At 30.1% G+C, this 21,479-nt stretch overlaps 2 protein-coding genes across 7 annotated transcripts; both read right to left on the bottom strand.

The window, feature by feature from the left end:
* Positions 1-1,849: 1,849 nt before the first annotated feature.
* Positions 1,850-4,512, bottom strand: LOC108458389 (uncharacterized). 3 transcript variants are annotated; one of them, XM_017757762.2, is made up of 8 exons: positions 4,363-4,512; positions 4,133-4,260; positions 3,990-4,046; positions 3,804-3,896; positions 3,119-3,197; positions 2,903-3,027; positions 2,275-2,418; positions 1,850-2,206 (listed from the first exon to the last, which is right to left on the bottom strand). In XM_017757762.2, the coding sequence occupies exons 2-8, from the start codon at positions 4,256-4,258 to the stop codon at positions 1,967-1,969; spliced, it is 864 nt and encodes a 287-aa protein (XP_017613251.1). In that variant the 5' UTR covers positions 4,259-4,260; positions 4,363-4,512; the 3' UTR covers positions 1,850-1,966. The 3 variants fall into 3 exon arrangements, with proteins under 3 accessions (XP_017613251.1, XP_017613252.1, XP_052883036.1); XM_017757763.2 differs by having other exon boundaries at positions 4,359-4,504; XM_053027076.1 differs by having other exon boundaries at positions 4,348-4,488.
* A 615-nt stretch (positions 4,513-5,127) lies between these two features.
* Positions 5,128-10,040, bottom strand: LOC108460645 (splicing factor U2af large subunit B-like). Of its 4 annotated transcripts, none has more exons than XM_017760216.2 (13): positions 9,676-10,040; positions 8,581-8,831; positions 8,371-8,496; positions 8,198-8,277; positions 7,557-7,627; positions 7,429-7,476; positions 7,271-7,330; positions 7,132-7,192; positions 6,916-7,028; positions 6,391-6,837; positions 6,149-6,284; positions 5,788-5,855; positions 5,128-5,640 (listed from the first exon to the last, which is right to left on the bottom strand). In XM_017760216.2, exons 1-13 carry the CDS (start codon positions 9,790-9,792, stop codon positions 5,503-5,505), a joined length of 1,716 nt encoding a protein of 571 aa, XP_017615705.1. In that variant the 5' UTR covers positions 9,793-10,040; the 3' UTR covers positions 5,128-5,502. The 4 variants fall into 4 exon arrangements, with proteins under 4 accessions (XP_017615705.1, XP_017615706.1, XP_052882917.1 ...); XM_017760217.2 differs by having other exon boundaries at positions 8,581-8,819; XM_053026957.1 differs by lacking the exons at positions 8,371-8,496; positions 8,581-8,831; positions 9,676-10,040 and adding an exon at positions 8,085-8,121 and having other exon boundaries at positions 8,198-8,216.
* Positions 10,041-21,479: the final 11,439 nt, after the last annotated feature.

The following is a 21,479-nucleotide window of genomic DNA, read 5'->3' as shown; positions in this document are numbered from 1 at the left end:
TAAAGATCTAAGTTTGAGATTAGTCCAAAATCTGAAAAACTCAGTTTATAACTAAAAAGATATTAATAATAAATATAGCTATATGATAATGTTTTATAATAAAGGGATAAATATCAAATTTATATGTAACTTTGGTTTAATGTGTAATTTAATATACATGAACTTTGATTTGGTATAATTATATACATAAAACTTGAATTGTGATTTATATGTTTACATGAAATTTTGATTTGATTTTACACATTTAGGTTTTAGGTAGTATTTGAAAAGCTATTTAATAATAGAATTTGCGTGTAATTGTTTATAAATACACAAGGGAGGTATGGTGGATTTCACTGAATTTGGTGTAATTGAAGCACTCGGATTATACTTTTTAATTCTTAGGAGGAATGTGAGAATTAGAATAATTACATATGTATTTACACCCAAATATAATTACATGACTTTTCAAACACTTGTACATGATTTAACTTTAACAATTTTTTTATACAGTGTTTTATGAAAATTATATTATAAGTATAAATATGTATGAGTGTTTGGGATGGTTAGAACAAAAAGTTTCTAAAATTACATTATAAATCTTAAAAGTTTATATTATAAAAATATTAATTTATGTATATTTTATAAAGTTATAACAAAAATAATATTATTTAACTCTTAAAAATTTCTAAAGCTGTGGTAAAAAATATATTACAGAAAAAACAATTTATTTCTTATAGTGTTATAATATGCTTATTTATAAAAGTTATAACAAAAAAATATGAACTTTAACTTATTTAGGTGTTCATATTTTTGGTTGCGGCCTATTTAATAGTGTTTTGTCATTTTTAATTTAGTTTATGGTATCGTGTTTTTTGTCCATGTTTTCATAGTTTTATTTTGTTCACTTTGTTTTTTTCTCAAAGCAGCAGTGGTTTAAGTTCAATTTTAGTGTTTATAAATTAAGCTTTTTTTTATAACGTTCTTAGATGGCCTTATCACGATAGAGCATAGTGATAGTGTTTATAAAATTGGAATCCAAGCTGATAAGGGGAGGATAGATCATTTAAGATTAGGCTTTTTATGCATAATTGATGGAGCGGGTCTCTTGGGGCTCTTAACAGTAGCTTTTTGATTAATTAGAGTTCATTGTTAGGTTAATCTAACGATGGAAAGACTAAGATACAATTTTTAACGGTTTGATTAAAGTGATACAACTCTAGTTAGATTATGAATTCTTTCACTATTGCGGTTACTGTTAGTTTCTCTTTCTCCTCTCTATTAGAATTATTTTACATCACTATTGCGGTTACTGTTAGTTTCTCTTTCTCCTCTCTATTAGAATTATTTTACAAACATGACATTTGAGTATTAGTTTATAATATCTTATTTATCATTCGTACTATGTGTCATATTTATTGTTGATAGTTTCTATTAACAATAATATTTTTTAAAAGAAATATAAACAAATAATAGATTCAAATTCAAAATCCCTTATTCAATCTACAAATAAAATTATATTATCTGCACCCAAATATTATCAATCAAACCCTCCCAGTAACGGAGCCACTATGAGACCCAAGAGGCCATGACCCCCTAAAATGATAAATTTTTAATTTAAGATTTTCATAATTTATAAAATTTTAAATTAATAATGATAAAATTGCACTTTGACACTAAAAATTATAAAAATTAATTTAACCCTTTACAATTGTAAAATATACAATTTAATCATGGCCCCAAAATCATTAAAAATACCTAAAAAGCATCCAAATAAAGCTTATTGGTTGATATATTATTCTCTTCCTTATCTTACAATTTTAAAACAATTAATTATAGGAATAGAATTAATATCATAAATAATTAGTAATTTTGATTGAATTGAGTCATAAATAAATAAATAATTAGTAATATTACACAATAGATTCCAAAATCATCTCTCTGGATCTAGAAAGGAAAAAGTCCTCTAACAAGCCTTTAAAAGAAGTCATGATTCCTCTTCACTTGCCTCAGCAGCAGCAATCTCAGAATCCAACTTGTTTATTAGCTGTTCACTTACATGTTTTGCTACAGAAATCATGTCAAGAATAATACTCGGGTCTAGGCCAACACCCCCACGTTTCGTAAGCCCACAAATGTGTCCTTTTCGGTTAACAGAAATCGAAACAGCCGAGCTCATTTGTGATTCCTCTTCCGATGTAGCATCAACGATATAGTGCCTCCCCACCTAATGAATGTAATGATATAGTATAATAGTTTTAAACAGTTTGTCGACAATTATGAGTTTGGAATTACCTTTGTTAGAGTAACTATGACAGGGATTCCAGATGTGTCAAACTGTAGAAACTCTTCATCACTTATGTTGACTTCAGGTTGTTCATCACTTCTTGTCTCCACTGCAACATCGACCTTAGGGATGCCGGTATTGCTTAAAGCAGCCTTTGCAAAAAAAAAAACAAAACATTTTGACTAGTTCATTTCAAGTTTCGAGAACCAGTACAATCACAATATGTTTCAAAGTACACTAACCAAAAGTGCGAAAGAACTTTCCTTAGTTTCGGGGCAAAAAGCTATTTTACTTAATATATAACTTAAATGAAGCACTTATGTAAACCCGCCACGTCATGAGTACATGGCTCATGGAAATTTTACATGAAACCATGAATTGATGCAAAAATGGACACCCCAGCATGCCATATACCAATAAATATAGGAGTTGATTATCAAGCAGGTTTCTACTGTATTTGACAACATAACTAGAGAAGACAGACTCAAATTGAGCATGAATGATTCCGAACCCATTTCCTCTAATAAAATGTAAAATTGCTTTTCAATACTAGCAGTTAGTTTGATAATTAAACCCAAGTCGCAACCAAATCAAGAGAAGAGAAGAGAAGAATACAATGCCTAATAAGTAAAATACCTTAATGGCAGCAGCAAGGGCATCTAGCAAATTCCCATCTGAACTAATAACGAGACCATCAATATAGAGATCCCAACACACTTTTCCTTCCACAACCACCAGAGATGTGGGATCAATTCCAGCTCCTGGAATTGATGGATTTAGATAATTACTTTCTCAAACTAAAGAGAAATAACAATCAAGTACAGGAGATTAACCATTCGTGAGAACGTCTACCTGCTCCACTTTTACCACCCAAGAGGCACCGTTGCAAGGCAACTGATAGCTCAGTTGACAACTCCTCACCCCCTCTACCCTGTGCGAAATGAAATATGAGAATTTACAAATAAAATGAAGTGAGTAATGGATTATGAATAACATAATGGAGGATTAAAGACAGACAAACACGGTTAAGTCATGACTACATAGTAGCCAGTACATAGAGGAAAAGGAAGAGCATAAAGACTAGAACAATGTTAGTCCTACATTACAGATACCCATATTCTTTTAACCAAAGACAACAGGGAACTCACTCACCCACACACCAAAAGTGGGATTCATATTTCACAAGTCAAACTGTCCAACAAAGAGAGAGTTGCATTTAACATATAACCACTCCAAAAGTAACTAGCCATTTAAAACTCTTCATAAAGATCATGTTCTCCAAGGAAGACAGTTAATAATTAAATACATGGATGTTTAAGCATGCATGGTCATGAAACTAGAAATTTTTTCACTCTTCTACCCATTATTACCGTGTAAACAAATCCACAATAATATCTTAACTAACATTAGCAAGGAAACTCTTTAAAAAAATATATTATTAATAAGGAAATCAAATGAAGAAATTTGAAAGTATTCATGTGAATTCAACCAATAGAATCAACAAAAGGAAGGATTTCGAGGGTAAAGCAAAAACCACCTCAAACATTGGTGCCGCAGTTGGACTACAATCAACATATATAGCAATCTTCCCTTTGTCAGGTTGCAATGCACTTGGTTTTCCAAGTTCAGCCTGCAAAAACATAAATTAGTAAAATCATATTACCATACATCTAAGACAAGAAGGAAACAAGGAAAAAAAATTCGGCATTTAATGAAGAAATACCTTAACACTGGCAATAACATCAGTTGCACCAAGCCTAACTCTAGCCGAACCATGTGCCTGTTACAATACCCTTCAATGAAAATTCATATAAAAGCAGAAAAATTGTTGATGGGGTTGAAAGTAATTAGAAGAAGATTCCACACCTGAGGAATCACTCCAGTTTCAACATATATGGGTCGGTAAGTTAGCCTTTTTCGACCATCTGAACGAAGGTCTTGAGCAATTCCACCTTGTATGAAATGCTTTTCTCCAACAGAAAGTCCCACCATTGCTATAAATCCACAGGGGAACACAAAGCTAATCAAATGGAAGGAAAAGCCCAAAGGAGCATAACAACACACACAAAAACAATAAATACTTTGAACTCACTCACTCGGTTTCACTTCCACAGCGAAGAATTCGATAGAAAAATAATTTTCTCTTTAAGAGGGATTGCCAATTAGAGAATTTATTTTCTGGATTTTAGTCAGTTGCGAAAAGAACCAAAAGCTTGTTTCTTATTAGGGTTTTAGGATTTATTATTAATTAGGCTTAAACAACAAAATGGGACCTAAACTATATTCGTTTTCTTAAATTGGTCCCTGAATTTATGTTACCTAAACTATCCGTGTTACTCAAATTACTCCAACAGTCAAAAAAAAAGAAAAGAAACTCTCTTAGCCAATCATTTTGTTGTATGTGACAATTTAACTAAAAAAATATTAAAAGAAATGTTAAAAAAAATTATAAACATATTCATCTCTTTTATTCTTCACCCAGAAACTCCATTGACGAAAAATTTGAATACTTAACAATCTTTAAAGCTAACACATTCTTTGCGGCTTAAATTGCTTTGTTGTTTTTTACATTATAAAATAAATTATCAAATTGATAAATTATCAAATTCTAATATTCGCCTCTAAATTATGTTAAAACTTACGGTATCATGACGATTTCGAATAATTATTTTAAAAAAACCTTAATCAATATTTTTATGGATACTTTTATTGCTACATAATTACCAAATTAATTTTTTTAATTTTAAAATATCACATCAAAAATTTAATTTAATAATGATAACAGCTAAATCTAAAATTTTAAATTCAAAAATAAAGAAACTAAATTCTAAACCTACGAAATGGATAAAACTTACAATATATTTTAACATTTAAATTTTTACTCTATAATTTGATACAAATAAATAATCAAGCCTGAACTGGAAACCATTCTAGTAGTAATAACAAGAAGAATGAAAGAAAAAAAAAATCTGAATCATCTACCGTAAACCAAAAAGTTCTCAAAGCCTAAATATTATGGAAATCTGACGGCCAAAATCACCCTACTGTTCCAGCAATAGAAAGCGTTGCTATGAGTCACCCCTGAAATGAACCTTTTGAAATATATTGTTCAACAAAGGTTTCAGAATCAGAAATAATCTCCACAATCATCTCAACTAGTTTTAACATATATTATGTCACAATGTGAATCAACTGAACATAGAGAATCACAATACTAAGAAGAGTTTATATGAAAATTAGCCATCGTACTCCCTCTCTGCAAACTTGTTCTCCGGATAGTAGACAGCAATAACTTGATTCCCACCAAATTTCCGACCATTCATAGCCACTTGGGCTTTTTTGGAACCTTCGACATCTGAGTACTCCAGAAATACCTAATAACACCAGAGGACTACAGTCAGGAACATTGGGGGCCCGAATATAAGTGCGAAATAGTCACTTGCAACTACAAGACACATAGGATGAAAACAAGACAATGGATAATAAATAAGAAGAATACGGGTTAAAAGGTCAACACGGACCTTCCCTACGCCTGGGGATGGTTCTCCATTTGGATTTGGGCGTGGAATGACAACATTCACTAATTCACCTGCATATTAACTTATGTGTAAAAATTGGGAATCCACCAAAAATATTATTTAAAAAAATCCATGAAAAGAATAATGATGCAAGTAAAATTAGGTGGAGGGTTAGCAAGTCCTTTTTCTGTATGTTGGGCTTGATTTTATAGCAGAATGCGGAACAATAACGGGATGTAAAACAAGAGACATAAAACTAAAAGGGAAAACAAATAAAATTAGCAGAAGTATACGAGACTTGTGTTTAAAAAGAGGACAAGACATGGGAGGAAAAATGCACCAGGTAGTTTAAGAAGAATTTTACCATATTTTCCACCCTCTTGCCTCATATCTTCCACAATGTCTTCATACTCCTCATCATCCCTGAGATCATCCACATTAAGTGCTTGAGTCAAGCAAACAACTTTCGTAGGCACCCCTTGTGGTTGCAAAATAAGTCTCTGAAAGGAAATGCAAATTTAGCCAAAAGACCGTTCTAAACTCCACTGGACACAAATAATATATAAAACGGATGTGTAAAAGACGTATAGATATGTATAATCTCACCTGCAAAGCAATCTGCTGTTGTGCGTGCTGGAGTACACTCTCTTGCTCAGGTTTAGGCTGGGTAGCACCCTGGTTTGCTCGCCTAACGGTGAGAGTTTTATCACCCATTTTAATTCCATTTAGAGCAGCACAAGCTATATCTGTGACTGACAGGTCTTGATAAACACAAAAGGCATAGCCTTTCGAGTTTCCAGTTTCTCTATCTTTTACCAGATCAAACCCTCGAAGAGGCCCAAATGACTCCAATAGCTCGCGGATCTGTGCTTCTGTGAAGTAGTAAGGAAGCCCACCAACAAATATGCGGTCTGGACCCTCAAGTCCACCAGAAGAGCCCTGAGTTAGACCCACAGCAGCTAGATTAAGATTGGGACTGGGCTGGCTTGGGCCAAGAGTTGCAGCAAGCGAGGGATTGTAGTCACTAGGCCTCCTCACCTTCACAGGTGCACCCTGAAAGTGCAAACAGGTCAATTCGACTTATTGCATTTAAATGATCTCAGCATAAAATCCCAAAGAAAATATAAGCACCTCGAATATTATCCCATCCAAAGCCATTGCATTACTGGCCTCCTCGACAGATCTCATCTCTACAAAAGCAAACTTCTTTTCATGGTTTATGTAGACGTTAACAACAGCATCACCTGAATAAAACATAAAAGGATGAGCAACTACAGAAGAAATAAGGTGGGCAGTTCAGCCATATAACATAATATATATTAAACAAAAGAAGAAAACTCAGTATACCTGGACCAGCAGTGTTTCCACCAATTGCAGCCATGACTTGGCTGAAGAATATCGCAACAGACTGTCATATATTAAGGGTCAGTACTGGATTCGTATGCAAGCATAACAACAATAATGATGAAATAGTGGAGAGTAGAACCTGTTCATTGGCTGTAGGAGAAAGCCCACCAACATAGACCCGACGAGCATGCCTAGTAGCCTGGAATCATAAAATATATTCCATTAACTTCTGCAACATAAGAAAATAGTTTTCTAAAAAGAACATATAGACTACATCGTATGCATGATCCTCCCAACCTGCTGAGTCATTGCCTGAACTGGCATAACAGGCAGAGCACCAAAAGGCTGCAGCAAACCAAAATTAAACAATGTTATAGCACATACAGCAAGCTCAAAAATCATCAGGTGCTAAGAGAAACGTATACCTGAGTGGTTGCAAGAGGAAAGATGCTAGGGAATACTCCAGGTAAGGTCGGGCTAGTCCCAGGAATCTGACCTGAAAGGAAATTAGATTTCATATGAGACATGATTAAAAATCACAGTCATATGTTTATAGCAGTTGATTTAGCATAAGGACTTTTATCCCCATTTCCTGTATATCCAAACCTCTGATGATTAAAAAAACCTTCATCACATGCTACTTCTGGAGGAAATATTTAGCAAAACTATCGAAACAGGCTATAGTTCCCAGTTTAAGACGTACAATACCATCAAAACTGGTGCATCGATTCCTCCTTGTACATAAAAGCTACAGAAGTCGGCTCACGCCATTGCCTTCTTACAACAAAGACAAGACATAGAAACAAACAAAACAAACACCAAACACAAGACAAAACCAATTTTCTCAGTTCCAGAATTATTTCACCAAGTAAAAAAATTAAATAATATTATAGCCCTTCCACAAAATCGCTCAAAGGTGATATATACAATATAGAAGAAATAATATAGCTTACCAAAACCACACCAGTATTTTGATACGAACTTTCCGCACTAAATCATCCAAAAACAAAAATGGCAGTTAACAAAGTATAACAATCTTAATTTTTGGGGGGAAGGCATATTATACCTGCAGTAGCAGCTGCTGCAGCAGCAGCAGCTAACATTGCTGAAGCTGGAGGGGCCATGTCAAAGCCACTAACTCTTTTACTGCAAAAGAAGATTAAGTTAGCATCCCAGGAACTAGAATATATAGTTGATACCATCATATTCTCAGCAGTGATCTAGTTCTTTATGATCTACCTCTTTGAGCGTGAGCGTGAGCGAGAACGAGATCTTGACTTTGATCTGTGTTCAGATCTACCCCTCGAATGGGATCGGGAGCTGCGCCCATGCCTGTCCTTCCTGTCTCTGTCATGGTCCCTTCTTCTATAAATGACATCACACCAAATATAAGTCATTAGCAAGTATCACTAGCAACAATAAGAGGGACATTTGAAATGATTAATTTACCTGTCATAGTCTTGACTATGATAATAATCATCATCATCCCTGTCTCTTCCCCGATCCCTCCTCTCACTACGCTCCCTACTACGATCCCTATGACGATCTCTATGATGGCGGTCCCGATCACGATCCTTTTCTCGGTTCCTATCCCTATCCCTATGGCGATCACGATCTTTTTCCCTTTCCTTGTCACGCACTTTCTCTCTCTCCTTTTCCCTACTTCTAGAGGACTCTCTCTCATAATCCTGAGACCCATGCTGCAAATTGTTAAGTCGCATTTTATTTATACAACTAAAAATCGAATGCAAAGCACAAACAAAAACTCACATTTAAGAAAAACATTCCGCAATAAAAAAAAATCTTCCCATGGTAAAGATTAAACATGGACATTACTATAACTTGGTTCACCAATTTTTTTCCATTGAATCAGAACCCAATCAAGTAGAATCAATTAATTTATTCACATTTACTATAATTAATACGATTGAAAAGAATACTTCTCAAACGAGCGATATTTTGTGAGACAAAATATAACTTAACACCCAAACATGTGCGCATATCAAAACCTGGGTTCTAACCCCCCACCTTTTTTCTAAGATTTTCTAATGCTTAGTGTAAATTAAAACCAAGCACTAAAAAAAAGGCTACTTGTTAAATTAGACGAGTTTCGAGATGCAAAATCTAATTCAAAGAAAAAATTATAGGGCTCCAATTTATTGTTATCTTACTGCAATTTTTATTTTCTATGTGCCTCTTCAAAAGTTGTGTAAAAGTAAACAGCCAATAATATAAACTAAAATCATAAAGCATTTAAAAAAGAACAAAAAAAGAAGAAGAAAAGACTAACATGTATCACTAGTTCTAACGTAATTCTCCAATTTAACTATAAAATTATACATTCTTTGCTTAATTCTTCAACAATAATATATTTCCTTCTTAAACAATTACAATTCCTTCCTCTAGGTTTCCGCTCACAACCAATACCTTAGACATTTCAACAGAAAAAATCCAAAAAAACAAAAGAAAGACAATATTTCTTCAAATTTCTTCCGAACAAAAACTAAAAGAGAGGAAATTAAGCTGAACTTTAAGTGGTATAACCTGAGATTTAGAATCTTTTTGATCGTCAGAACGAGGCTGAGGAGAAGACCCTCCCCCGTAACTGTTTTCAAGGTTATCGCCGTTTCCTTGATGCCGCGTTTCTTCGCAATCAGTCATTTAAAAAAAAATAAAAAGAGGAAAAAAAAGAAGGTTCCCTGTTTTCAAGCTTTGACTGTAAATTTGAAACTTCGAATCTCAATCGCGAAAATCCCAAATCCCAAACTTATTTGTCGACAAGAATAAGAAAATGAAGAGGAAGACGAAGCAGCAGCAGCAGCAGCAGCGGCAGCCCACAGGAATTTTATTAGGGAAATTTTTGTTTTAATTCCAATTTGGAAGAGGCATACTCTAATTTCATTATTATTTAATACTAAAATGTTTTTATAAGGGTTAATATATTAAAAAGCCCTTAGACTATTACACTTTGGTTAAACAAGTCCTTATATTATTTTTATATGTAAACAAACCCTAACCTTTTAAACTATTTTACATTTAATACTTATGTGAATTTGATCAGTATAGTTTATTAAATAAAAATAAAATAATATTTTAATTTTTTGAAAATGCTATTATCACAATTAATCACGTTCTCGAAAATTCTAATTACTCTTTTAAATTTTAGATTAATGTTAAAGTATATATAATTTCTATTGCATCAATAAAAATTAAAACAACAGCTTGAAATTCAAAATATTTTTACTTTAGCATTAAAATCAAGGATCAAGGACTTTAATATTTAAGTTAAAAACTTTTTAATTTAGTCATTAATATTATCAAAATTTAATATTTTGACCTCTCATATTAACGAAGTGCCGATGTAGCATTTTTTATTAGTATAATGACAAATCTAATCTTCCAATATTTCCTTCAATGTACGTAGAAATAGTCCTCGAAATTGGAAATTAAACCCAAAGTTAAAAATATGGTTTTGAAAAATTCAATTGCTCATTCAATAATTATATAAGAAAAAATATCAACATTTAATTTTTCATAAGAAAAAAATATGAAAAATTGATTGAATTTTCTTTTGTTACATTGATAATGATTTTTTTAGTTTTATAAACTGATTAAGAGATTATTATGTATTTTATTTTATTTTTTTAATTTTATTATATATTATATTTTTAAAATTTATATTTTCTATTATTTTTAATAGTGTTTAGTTGATTTCTAACATGAAATTCTTAAAAATATAAACAAAAGGGTTATGTATCAAATTGAATAATTTTAACCATAAATAAAACAATTAATAGATGTGGAATTCCTCTCTTTTTTTATCTATTTATTTATAATTAGGATCAAATTGATAGAATAAGTATTGAGGATTAAATGTATTACTATACATGTTTAAAAAAAGCTTTTAGATATCAACTTAATAGAGGTGTGCACGGGCCGAGTTGGGCCAAGTTCGGGTCTGGCCCAACTAAAATTTTAAGCCTGTTTGCTAGGCCCAGGCCAGGCCTGGCCCAAAAAATGGGCCTAAAATTTTGCCCAAGCCCGGCCCGAATAAAAATGTTAAAACCTTAGCCCTACCCGGCCCGCCCATATTTTTTATATTATTTTTATATAATTTTAAAATATATATAAACCATCAAAAATACTAAATAAATCAAAATAAATATTTCTCAACAAATTTAAAATAAATTTTAAAAATATGTATACTTAAATAATACTAAAATAGATGCAATTTAACAAGCAAATGCCTCTAAAATAATAACAAAATTAGCAAATATCTTTAAAATAATAAAAAATTTAACAATAAAATAAGTTTTATATAATATCCAAATAATAACAACAAAATAATAGCAACATAATACTAAAATAGTAGCAAAATAGGAGAAAATAATAAGAAAATAATATTAAAAATATTTTTTTCATTTAGTAAATTTAGGTTAGGCCGGGCCCGAGCCAAAAATGTTTTACATGAGGCCCGACCCATTTTTAAACAGGCCTTGCTTTTTTGTCCAAGCCCATTTTTCGGGCTTATATTTTTGCCCAAACCCTCCCACATTTCGGGTGAGCCTTCGGGCTGGGTCAGGTAGTCTGGCCCATGCACACCTCTACAACTTAATGACGAGTGACCAAAATAGGAACAAATTCAAACATTAGTATTTAAATTGAAAAAATTTTAAAATTAAATAATCAAAATATAAACCTGAATATAATTAGATGACCATTTGTATAATTCACCATTTAATCTTTAGGACCAGCTGATTTGATAACTTCTTTATTTTAATGTAAAAATAATTAATTAAAAATTCATCTCCTTAATGTTATTGTCTTAAAAGTTAAAAGGTTTAAATTTTTATGAATTATAAATCAAATTTGGGTTGTATCAATACAAAATTTTAAAATTAATTAAAAATGGTTTAAAATTCTGCCCAAATCAAACCCATATCAAAAATATTAAACTTAAGCTCAACTAACTCGCTCAGTATTAAATTTTTAGATTTTTTATAACAAAAATTTAAAAATATAATATGTCTAACACTCTAAAAATATTAAAATAAATATTTTTCAACAAATTAAAAATATATTAAAAATTCTTTATACTTAAATAACACTAAGATAGCTGCAACTTAGCATACAAAAACTTCTAAAATAGTAGCAAAATTAACAATAAAACAAGAGTTATACAATATCCAAACGATAACAATAAAATAGTATCAATATAATAGCAAAATGACAACAAAATAGTTGATCCCGGTCATGCCGGGCAAAAAATCCTACATGACACCTAGCTCGTTTAGAAAACAGTCTAAGCCCATTTTCGAATCTATATTTTTCCTCAAACCCTTTCACTTTTCGGACGAGCCTTTAACAGGTGACTCGACCCATGATCAAGTCTAATCAAAAGTGTGTAACATTGGCCTTAGTTAAATGGTATAACAATAGTTTTAGTCCTTTTAGTTATGAAAGATCTAATTTAAGTCCCTTTTTTTAACAATTATTTATCATTGGCCTCCAAACTTTCAAAATTTTATTTTGACTCCCCAATACTAAAGTCCTAGCTTCGCCCTAGATGTAATGGTCAATACTTCAAATTATAGATTTCACCTAAGGGAACTTGGAAATTTTCTATAGAAGCCAACATTAAATATAAAATATTTATAGGTCAATATGCAATTTTACCATTATATTCGCTATATTTTAACATTAAATGTAACTTACGATTTAGCCTCTAAAATATACTCATTTTCTCATTTTGGTACCTAAAGTATGCCTCTATTATATTTTTTAGTCCATTTTTTTATAGATGTTAAAAAAATCTTATAGTCAATCATAAAGCGCTATGTATGTCTCTATGTAAAAAATTAAATATTTTATTTTATTAAATGTATATGCACATTAAAAATGGAAATAAAAATAAAAATATAAAAATTAAAATATATAATTTAGTAAAAATATAAATTATAAAAATTTATTAAAATAAAATTTATAAAAAATACAATAATTAAAAGAAATTAGTTGGAATTAATAATATTATTAAAAAGTAAAAATTTTGTAAAAATTATAAAATATAATAATAAAGTTTAAAAATATTTTTTTATAAAATTCTAAAATTTTAAGAAGGTATTTAAATTTCAAGTTTCAATTTGTATATATTATTTTAAAATTTTAAATTTTAGAATTATATATTTTAGAATTTTATAAAAATATAATTATTTTAAACTTTTTAAATTATTTTTATATTTTAATTAGTATAATATATATAATATTAAAAAAACTACATTTGGCGTGTTCTAATAGCACCATGTGGTCGGCCAACGCTGATAAATGGCTAGTCAATATCGATCAACGATCAATCAACACCGATCAACGATCTATCAAAGTTAAAGTATTTTTTAATATTTAAATATTTAATATTATAATTTTCTATTTTCTATTTTAAATTTAATGTTTTATTTTAATGAACCTAATTGCGACTTGGTAATTTTTATTAGCCAAAACATGCCATGTGGTGCTTTTTCATTAGCTAACATTAAACTTGTTTTTTAGGCTCGAGCCGGTTTGGTCCAAAAAATAGATTTAAAATTTATCCAAAACTTAACCCAGATTAAAAATGCTAAATGGATTTAAAATTCATCCCAAACAACTGATTCTAACTGAGTCAAGTCGGGCTCGAGCTATAAAATCCTACCCGAGGCTCGACCCATTCAGAAAACAAGTCTTATTTTTTTTTGTCCAAGCCCATTTTTCAGGCCTATATTTTTTTCAAACCTTCTCATTTTTTGGACGGACCTTCGAACCTGGACAAATGATCCCCTTATGATCAAATCTATACATAAATTGTTGGTTCTGATTGGATTTACCCATATTTCAATCCATTTGTTCTTTGTACTATGCTGTTGTTCGAATTTATTTCAATTTCGATCCAATTATATTTTGTACTAAATTGATTCTAATTATTATTGTGGAAACATATATTATTTATAATTTATACTCTCATCCTTATCCCAAATTGCAATCTAATCCAAAGGGTGGTAGCTATAAAGAAAGTGACTAAGTTCCATTAAATGTAGAAAATTGAAAAGAAAAGGGGGTAACTGTGACATGTTTGGGTGGTATTTAGAGGCGTTGATTGGACTAACCAACCTCTAGGGAGACAATATCAGGTGAAGTAAAGAGATAATTGGGGTCCCTATTTTTTGGCATTTATCATTGTTTTAGTGGTCACTTCTCCACTTTGAAAAACAACCCCCAATTTTAATACTGTAGTTAGTAGCATAATCCATGGACTAAACTACTTTATTTAGTCATCCAACACCATTTGTCTCCCCTGACTAATAAAAGAGATATTTATAACGAAGTAAATATCTTTATTATTCTAATAAGTTATGATAGATAAACGATAGTGTCTGTCATCGTTGAAATTCTATTAGCCACGAACAATTTTTTTTAGAAAATGGATGATTCTTCGTTGATTTTTTTAATTTGTTTATGTTTTGAGAGTTTTTTTGAAAAAATAAATGATTTCACGAGTCAATCTGGACCCGTGACAGAGCCAATTGTCAACGTGCCATAATGTTTTATTGATGTTGAGGCTGAAGCTTTTGTTGTGTTGATAGAGCTTGTCTACCACCACCTACGACAGTTTATTTTTCCCCCAAATTGTATGGTCTCATTTAAGGGTGTGCAAATTTCGAGTAAAACCAAATTAATTCGATTAACCGACCAAATTCAGTTAATCGGTCAGTTAACCAAATTAATTCGGTCTGGGGTCGATTAATAATTTTTAGAAATTCAGTTAACAACTAATTTGGTTCGAAAATAGTCGGTTAATTGAATTAACCGAATTTAATAAATAATATTATAATATATAAATACTCAGTCGGGGGTTGGTTGGTTTGGTTAATTTTTTATATATTTTATACTTGTTTTAACAAAAAATAAAAAAATATATATAAATTTCGGTTAACCGACCGAATTAACCGAAAAAATTCGGTTCAGTTAATTATTTTTTAAAAAAATTCAGTTCGGTTAACGACTAAGGATTTAAAAGAGTAAGTTAATTTAGTTAATGATAGTTTGAGTCGATTAACCGATTGAACACCCCCTAATCTCATTCATAGAATGAATTAATGAATTTTTCTTTAAAAAAAAATCCATTTCTTTTCCGTCTACTAAAAAGGGAATAAAACTCAAATTTGGTTATCAAATTAAACTTGTTTCAAACCAAAACTCTCGTGTGAGTAGAATTTTTTTTTGTTTAACATTAATTTTATTATAGATTCTTATCATATTTGTTCTTTATGATACAATACGTAGAACTATTCATAGCTCATTCCCAACTCTTAAATAAGAGAATAATGCACTTCAGCGCATTAAAACCCATATTCTTCTATATTGATAATTATACCAATACCAATCAAATTAAAATTCAATCGACTTATACATAGAATCTTTGACATTAAGAGACCTGTCTCAAACAATTGAATTATCTTGTCCAATTGGGGGGCCACAATTAATACAACTAACTTGAACTAAGAATAAGGACAAACCACACCAAAAGTGGGAATTTGATTAACGTACCATCCTTTAGAAAATGGGCAGCATTGTTTCAATCGGTAAGGTTTGAGATGACGGAAATTGAGAACAAATATAGCACATAATTTGTAGATATAAATATTTAAATATATAATTTTATATTAGTTTATTGTACGTGATTGATTTATAAATTATTAATAAATTATAACTTCCTAAAATTTGAGTTTTTCTTTTTTAAAAATCACCCAATTTAGTGCTTAGGAGAAAAAAAAATAATTACGTCATTCCTAGAGGTGTGCATGGCCGGGCTACTCGGGCCGGCCCGAAAGCCCGCACGAAATGTGCGAGGGTTTGGACAAAAATATAGGCCCGAAAAATAGACTTGGACAAAAAAATAAGGCCCGTTTAAAAAATAGGCCGGGTCTCGGGTAAGATATTTTTAGCCCGGGTCCGGCCCGAATTACTAAAGGACAAAAAAAATCTGCATTTTTTTTTAATGTTATTTTTTTGTTGTTTTCTCTCTATTTTGCTACTAATTTACTATTATGTTGCTATTATTTTGTTGTTATTGTTTGGATATTGTATAAAATTTATTTTATTGTTAATTTTCTTATTATTTTAAAGGCATTTGTTAATTTTTTATTATTTTAGAAGCATTTGCTTGTTAAGTTGCATTTATCTTAGTGTTATTTAAGTCTACATATTTTTAAAATTTATTTTTAATATGTTGAGAAATATTTATTTTGATATTTTTTATTTTTGATGTATTATATATATTTAAAAATAATATAAAAATTAATACTGGTGGTCGGGCTGGGCTCGGTTTTTAGTATTTTTATTCGGTTTAATTTGGACAAAATTTTAGGCCCATTTTTTGGACCCGGACCGGCCCTGCCCGAGCCCAATAAATGGGCATGATTTTTTAGTTGAGCCCGGCCCAAACCCGACCCAGCCTGGCCCATGAACACCTCTAGTCATTCCGTTAACGAAAATTATTATTTGATCAATTTAACCATTAATGATATTGACAGAGTTGACATATAGTATGTCATGTAAACAAATTGTTGCCGTAGCATGTCCTTTTTGCAAATATTTAAAAATAAAAATAAAAATTAAAATTTATTAAAAAATACTAAAACGTTTACGTAAACACATGGTTGTCCAAATTGATTCGAACATAAATTTCAAATATTGTGATAAAAAACTTGCAAGATGTTAATAAGTTATAAATAATTAATTAAAATTATAAAAATATTTTAATTTAAAAAAACATGATAATTGTATAATTTATACCTATTTTCTAGCTTAATTTTAATTATTAATTAGTGAATTATGTTGTTAATTAAATTTAAATATTGTGACTATTGAATAATTTACTATATCATTATTTATATTTTAAAATATTTATTCCAATCTTAATATAGTGATAAACAACTTTAAAATTTACCGTGATTTATTATGTAAAATTGTAAATTAAATTATTGAATAAAAGTAAAATGAAAGGACCTATTATGAAAATATAACTTACAATAAAAAAAAGATAAATGGGTTTATATTGCAATTTTCCCTCCACTTGAACTTGATCTAACAAAGGTTCATGAACACTTCTATTCTCGATCGAATGGGTTGATGGATTGGACTAACACATGTTTGCTTTGGGACATACTTTAGCTGAAATTTTAAGGATATAAAGGTGGGTCTATTTTTGCTTATAACTACATTATTTTATAAAGATATGTTTCCTTATTTATTGATTGATTTTATATAAAAGATAAAACTATCCTCGGAATATTATTTAATTTTTTGTAAAAATTATGAAATTATTATAATAAATGTCGATAATAACAGTAGAATGATCGTAAAACAATAAGAAAAGAAAAAAGAACATACAGATTTTACATAGAAAATCTTTATCGAGAAAAACCACGGGCAGAGGAGGAGAAATTCACTATGTTGAAAAACACACAATACAAGAGGAGTTCAACTATATCTATTTAAGGGTTAAACAACTTTGTTATGATCAGTGTCTAATAGAAGAAGTGTAGTCTTATACGAACCGCGGGGGCAAATTCGATCAGGTAAGTTCACATAGTATAATTATATTTAAATTGTTTTATATTTGATTTGTGAATTTGTAATTGTTTGATAATAGTTAGAATTGTGCACAAATTGGTACAAGAGGGTGAGTTATGAACTAAAACGTATAAAAATGATATCATTCGCCTCCACAGATCTCCTATTTTACCTTTCTATTTTATTTCTTTAAAAAATGATGGGATTCGGGTCACACAACTGTATTAAAATCTAATTGAAATGTGACACAAATTCAATAAAAATATAAAATATTAGTATAAATTTATAAAATGCAAATCATATTTTAACATATATATATTTATATGGCATTTGTATTTTTTGACAGAACGCCTAGAACTACTTATAGCGTTTCCCCAACCCATAAATAGGATGATAACGCACTTTAGCGCAATCAAACTCATATTCTCATGTATTGACAACAATACTCCTGCATTAAAATGAAAACCATATTTTAACATACCTATATATTTATATGGCATTCGTATTTTTAAATTTTATAAATTTTTTTGAAAAATTTCATTAAAGATCCTGATCATATCTGTTTTTTTTACACAGAGCTTAGAATTACTCATAGTTCTCTCCAACCCATAAATAAGAAGATAATGCATTTCAGTGCACTTGAACCCATGTACTTCTACATTGACAATAATATACATACTAATCAAATTAAAACTCGATCGACTATATTTTATAATATTTAACTCTAAGAATGTGATGTGCTTGCAAGAAATTGATTGAATGGAAATTTAGATAAGAGTTGATTAATTGTTAACAGTAAAGCGTAACCTTCCAAAATTGGATGTGATATAACGCTCTTTCAAAGGTTCACGTGTCTAAGCTCTAAATTGGTCCCATTCCCACCTTCATGGAGGCCTCATTCACGTGTCCTACAACATTGTCTTTAAATTTTCCCCTTTTTTTTTGTTTTTTTTTTGTTTTTTGTTTTTATATAGACAAAACAACTATTTAAAATCATGCATCAATTTAATTATGAAAATTACGAAAATATTTTTTCGTGTTTTAAAATACATTAAATTATTTGAAGGTATTTTAATATTTTATTTTTTTAAAATGCCGATAAAAAAATCAAATTAAGGCCTTTCATGAAAATAAAAGGGTTTATTTGGTTAATATATATACTATTATTTAAGTTATTGGCTAATAAGTTATTGGCTAAGTTGATGTCACAAGTCAACCAGATATTAATTTAATTACGAAAATAATAAAATATCATTTCAAACTTAAAATAAGTTATATTATTTGAAAGTGCTTTTTTCCTTTTAATTTTAAAAAATGTCAATAAAAATTAAATTAAGTACTCGATTGAGTTGGTATGATGAGTCAATCGACACCAACTTGGTTAGGAAAATTACGAAAATATCATTTCATATTTAAAATAAATTATATTATTTGAATGTATTTTAGCCTTTTTATTAAAAAAAAACCAATAAAAAATTACATGTGATGGAATTTGACACAATAAATACATAGAACTACCCATAGGCCCTCTTCAACCCATGAATAGTAGGATAATGCGCTTCAACACACTCGAAAATATATACTCTTGTCATCATTGACCGATCCTTGGTCAAGTATAAACAATTAATAATAAACACTATATAATTTAATTAAAATAGTTTATAATAATTTTTTTAATTTAAAAATACTAAAAATAATTTTATTTTTAAGTGATTTTAATGATTTTTAAAAATAAAATTTATAATTTTTGAAATTTAAAAATTTAATATTTGCATGTCATTTACGTAGTAATCAATACATATGCCATGTCAGCGAAGTTTTAAAAACGTTAACTTTTTCAACCATTTTGGAGCTATTTGATAAAAAATATAAGTTTAAGGGTTAAAAAAGGCGAAAAATTAAATAGAGAGCTAAAATGACTTTTGTTATAAAGTTTGAGGGTTGAAAGGGTGATTATGCCAAATTTAAAGAATAACATATAAGACACGTGAAGGATGCCTCCATAAACGTGGTAGTGGGACCAATTTAAAGCTTGGAACCTTTTGAAATTGAGCGTTCCATCTATCAATTTTGCTTTGAAATTTTCCTTCAATCAATTCTTCCTTTCCTGGTTTTAATTTCGTCGTACCTCACATGCCCATATGACAATGAATAGTAATTTATAGTAACTCAGTTTAGAGACAATTTGCTGCATACCCCTGTGAGGACTGTTAAGGGACCATTCAATGTGCGCTCATCATGAGTACTATTGATACGCAATAATCTCATACAACGTCAGAGAGTACACCACCATATGACGACAATTGACTTGTAAAGGCTTTACCACTTGACCGACCACACGGTCATACTTACCTCTCGTGTTGTCGACTATGTGATATTACAGGACAATGGTTAACCCCTATATATCTCAAAACACGAGAAATTGGTCTGGCCAATTCGATTAAATAAATTATTAACAATTTATAAAAATATATATATTAAAAAAATTAGTTCATTCGATTCAACCAATTTTTACCTTGATTCAACTTGTCTAATGTATTTCTTTAGACCAAGATACTGATCAGGCAATCCAATCCGATTCAAATAACTATGAATGAGTATATAGATTCCTTATGTGTTCTTTTCAATAAGTTAAGACACATGAAATTCATGAGGAATTATATATCGATGTCGATATTCATTAGTGTCAAAAACATGACGTAAAAAAACATATTTTGTAAATAATTATTTATTATAAATATTTTGAGAAAGAATAAAACCACAAAAAAAAATTAAACTCAATAATGGATATGATATTATCTATGTTTTATAATTTTTATAATAAATCCATGAAATGCGCCTTATTGACTTCTGGGTGTTTAAAGAGTAGGAGAGTGTGTGAAACGACGTTGTTCAATGATTAATGACAAAGATAAATCAGTTTCACTATAAACAAGCTGTCTGTCTATTCGAAATTGCTCAATGATTTTTGTCGAAATCTCCTTAAACATTTTCGTACCATACGAGAGATTTCACATTACACCAGCCAGAGTATGAGTTGTAGCATTGGCTTCTCTTGAAACCTTCTATATGACCATTCTTATTGTTGGACAAAACATGTTAGCAAACAAAAATATATAAATATAAATCAACAAATATTTATATAAATTAAATTGAATAATTTATACTCAATCAAAGTGGAGGAATTTTTGAAGCGAACAAAAGTATTGGTAGGCCCCTAACCGGTCTAAACATTTTGTGTGGGCACATCCAACCCTGACGGGTTTCGACCTACACCCCTTACGCGCGAGGCAAAGTTTCAAGCTTAGTTACTCAATTACTTTTCAAGTGAGTTCTCATATATATACACATCTCACACTTGGTATTTAACCAATATGAGATCTAAGCTTTTCTTTTCTTCAACAAAATCTTTTCAAGTAGCTTACTTTGAGTATCAATTTCTCATTCATCACTTAATTATTTTGAGCATATGATATATACCGTTGTAAAAGTCTTAGCCTTTACCAATTAAAAATATGCCTCAAAGTTCCCATAAATTACAGTTTTTCCAACACTTATAACCAAATCCTATTCGATTTTCCACGAGCCTTGTTTGAAATTACCGTAAGAGCTTGAGCATAATCTATTTCAATAATAATATTATCCCATTTCGCATCCCAAGTTAGAGTAAGGCCATCATATCTGCTATTTTTAATACAATACTTAAAACTATCCATAACTTCTCCTTAATTCTTAAATAGGAG

Source organism: Gossypium arboreum, chromosome 4 (genome assembly GCF_025698485.1).
Source record: "Gossypium arboreum isolate Shixiya-1 chromosome 4, ASM2569848v2, whole genome shotgun sequence".
NCBI classification, from domain to species: domain Eukaryota; kingdom Viridiplantae; phylum Streptophyta; class Magnoliopsida; order Malvales; family Malvaceae; genus Gossypium; species Gossypium arboreum.
Note: the sequence above shows the minus strand (reverse complement) of the source record. Positions and strands in the feature narration are given on the sequence as shown.

What these genes read in the sequence shown, in the direction of transcription:
- LOC108458389 (XM_017757762.2), bottom strand. Translation starts at nt 4,258, where the DNA reads ATGGTGGGACTTTCTGTTGGAGAAAAGCATTTCATACAAGGTGGAATT. An exon ending in AAACTGGAGTGATTCCTCAG is followed by an intron (nt 4,047 to 4,132) that starts GTGTGGAATCTT and finishes GTATTGTAACAG; the next exon opens with GCACATGGTTCGGCTAGAGT. An exon ending in CTGCGGCACCAATGTTTGAG is followed by an intron (nt 3,198 to 3,803) that starts GTGGTTTTTGCT and finishes CATTTCGCACAG; the next exon opens with GGTAGAGGGGGTGAGGAGTT.
- LOC108460645 (XM_017760216.2), bottom strand. Translation starts at nt 9,792, where the DNA reads ATGACTGATTGCGAAGAAACGCGGCATCAAGGAAACGGCGATAACCTT. An exon ending in CATAGTCAAGACTATGACAG is followed by an intron (nt 8,497 to 8,580) that starts GTAAATTAATCA and finishes TGTCATTTATAG; the next exon opens with AAGAAGGGACCATGACAGAG. An exon ending in TTCAGGCAATGACTCAGCAG is followed by an intron (nt 7,331 to 7,428) that starts GTTGGGAGGATC and finishes TTATGATTCCAG; the next exon opens with GCTACTAGGCATGCTCGTCG.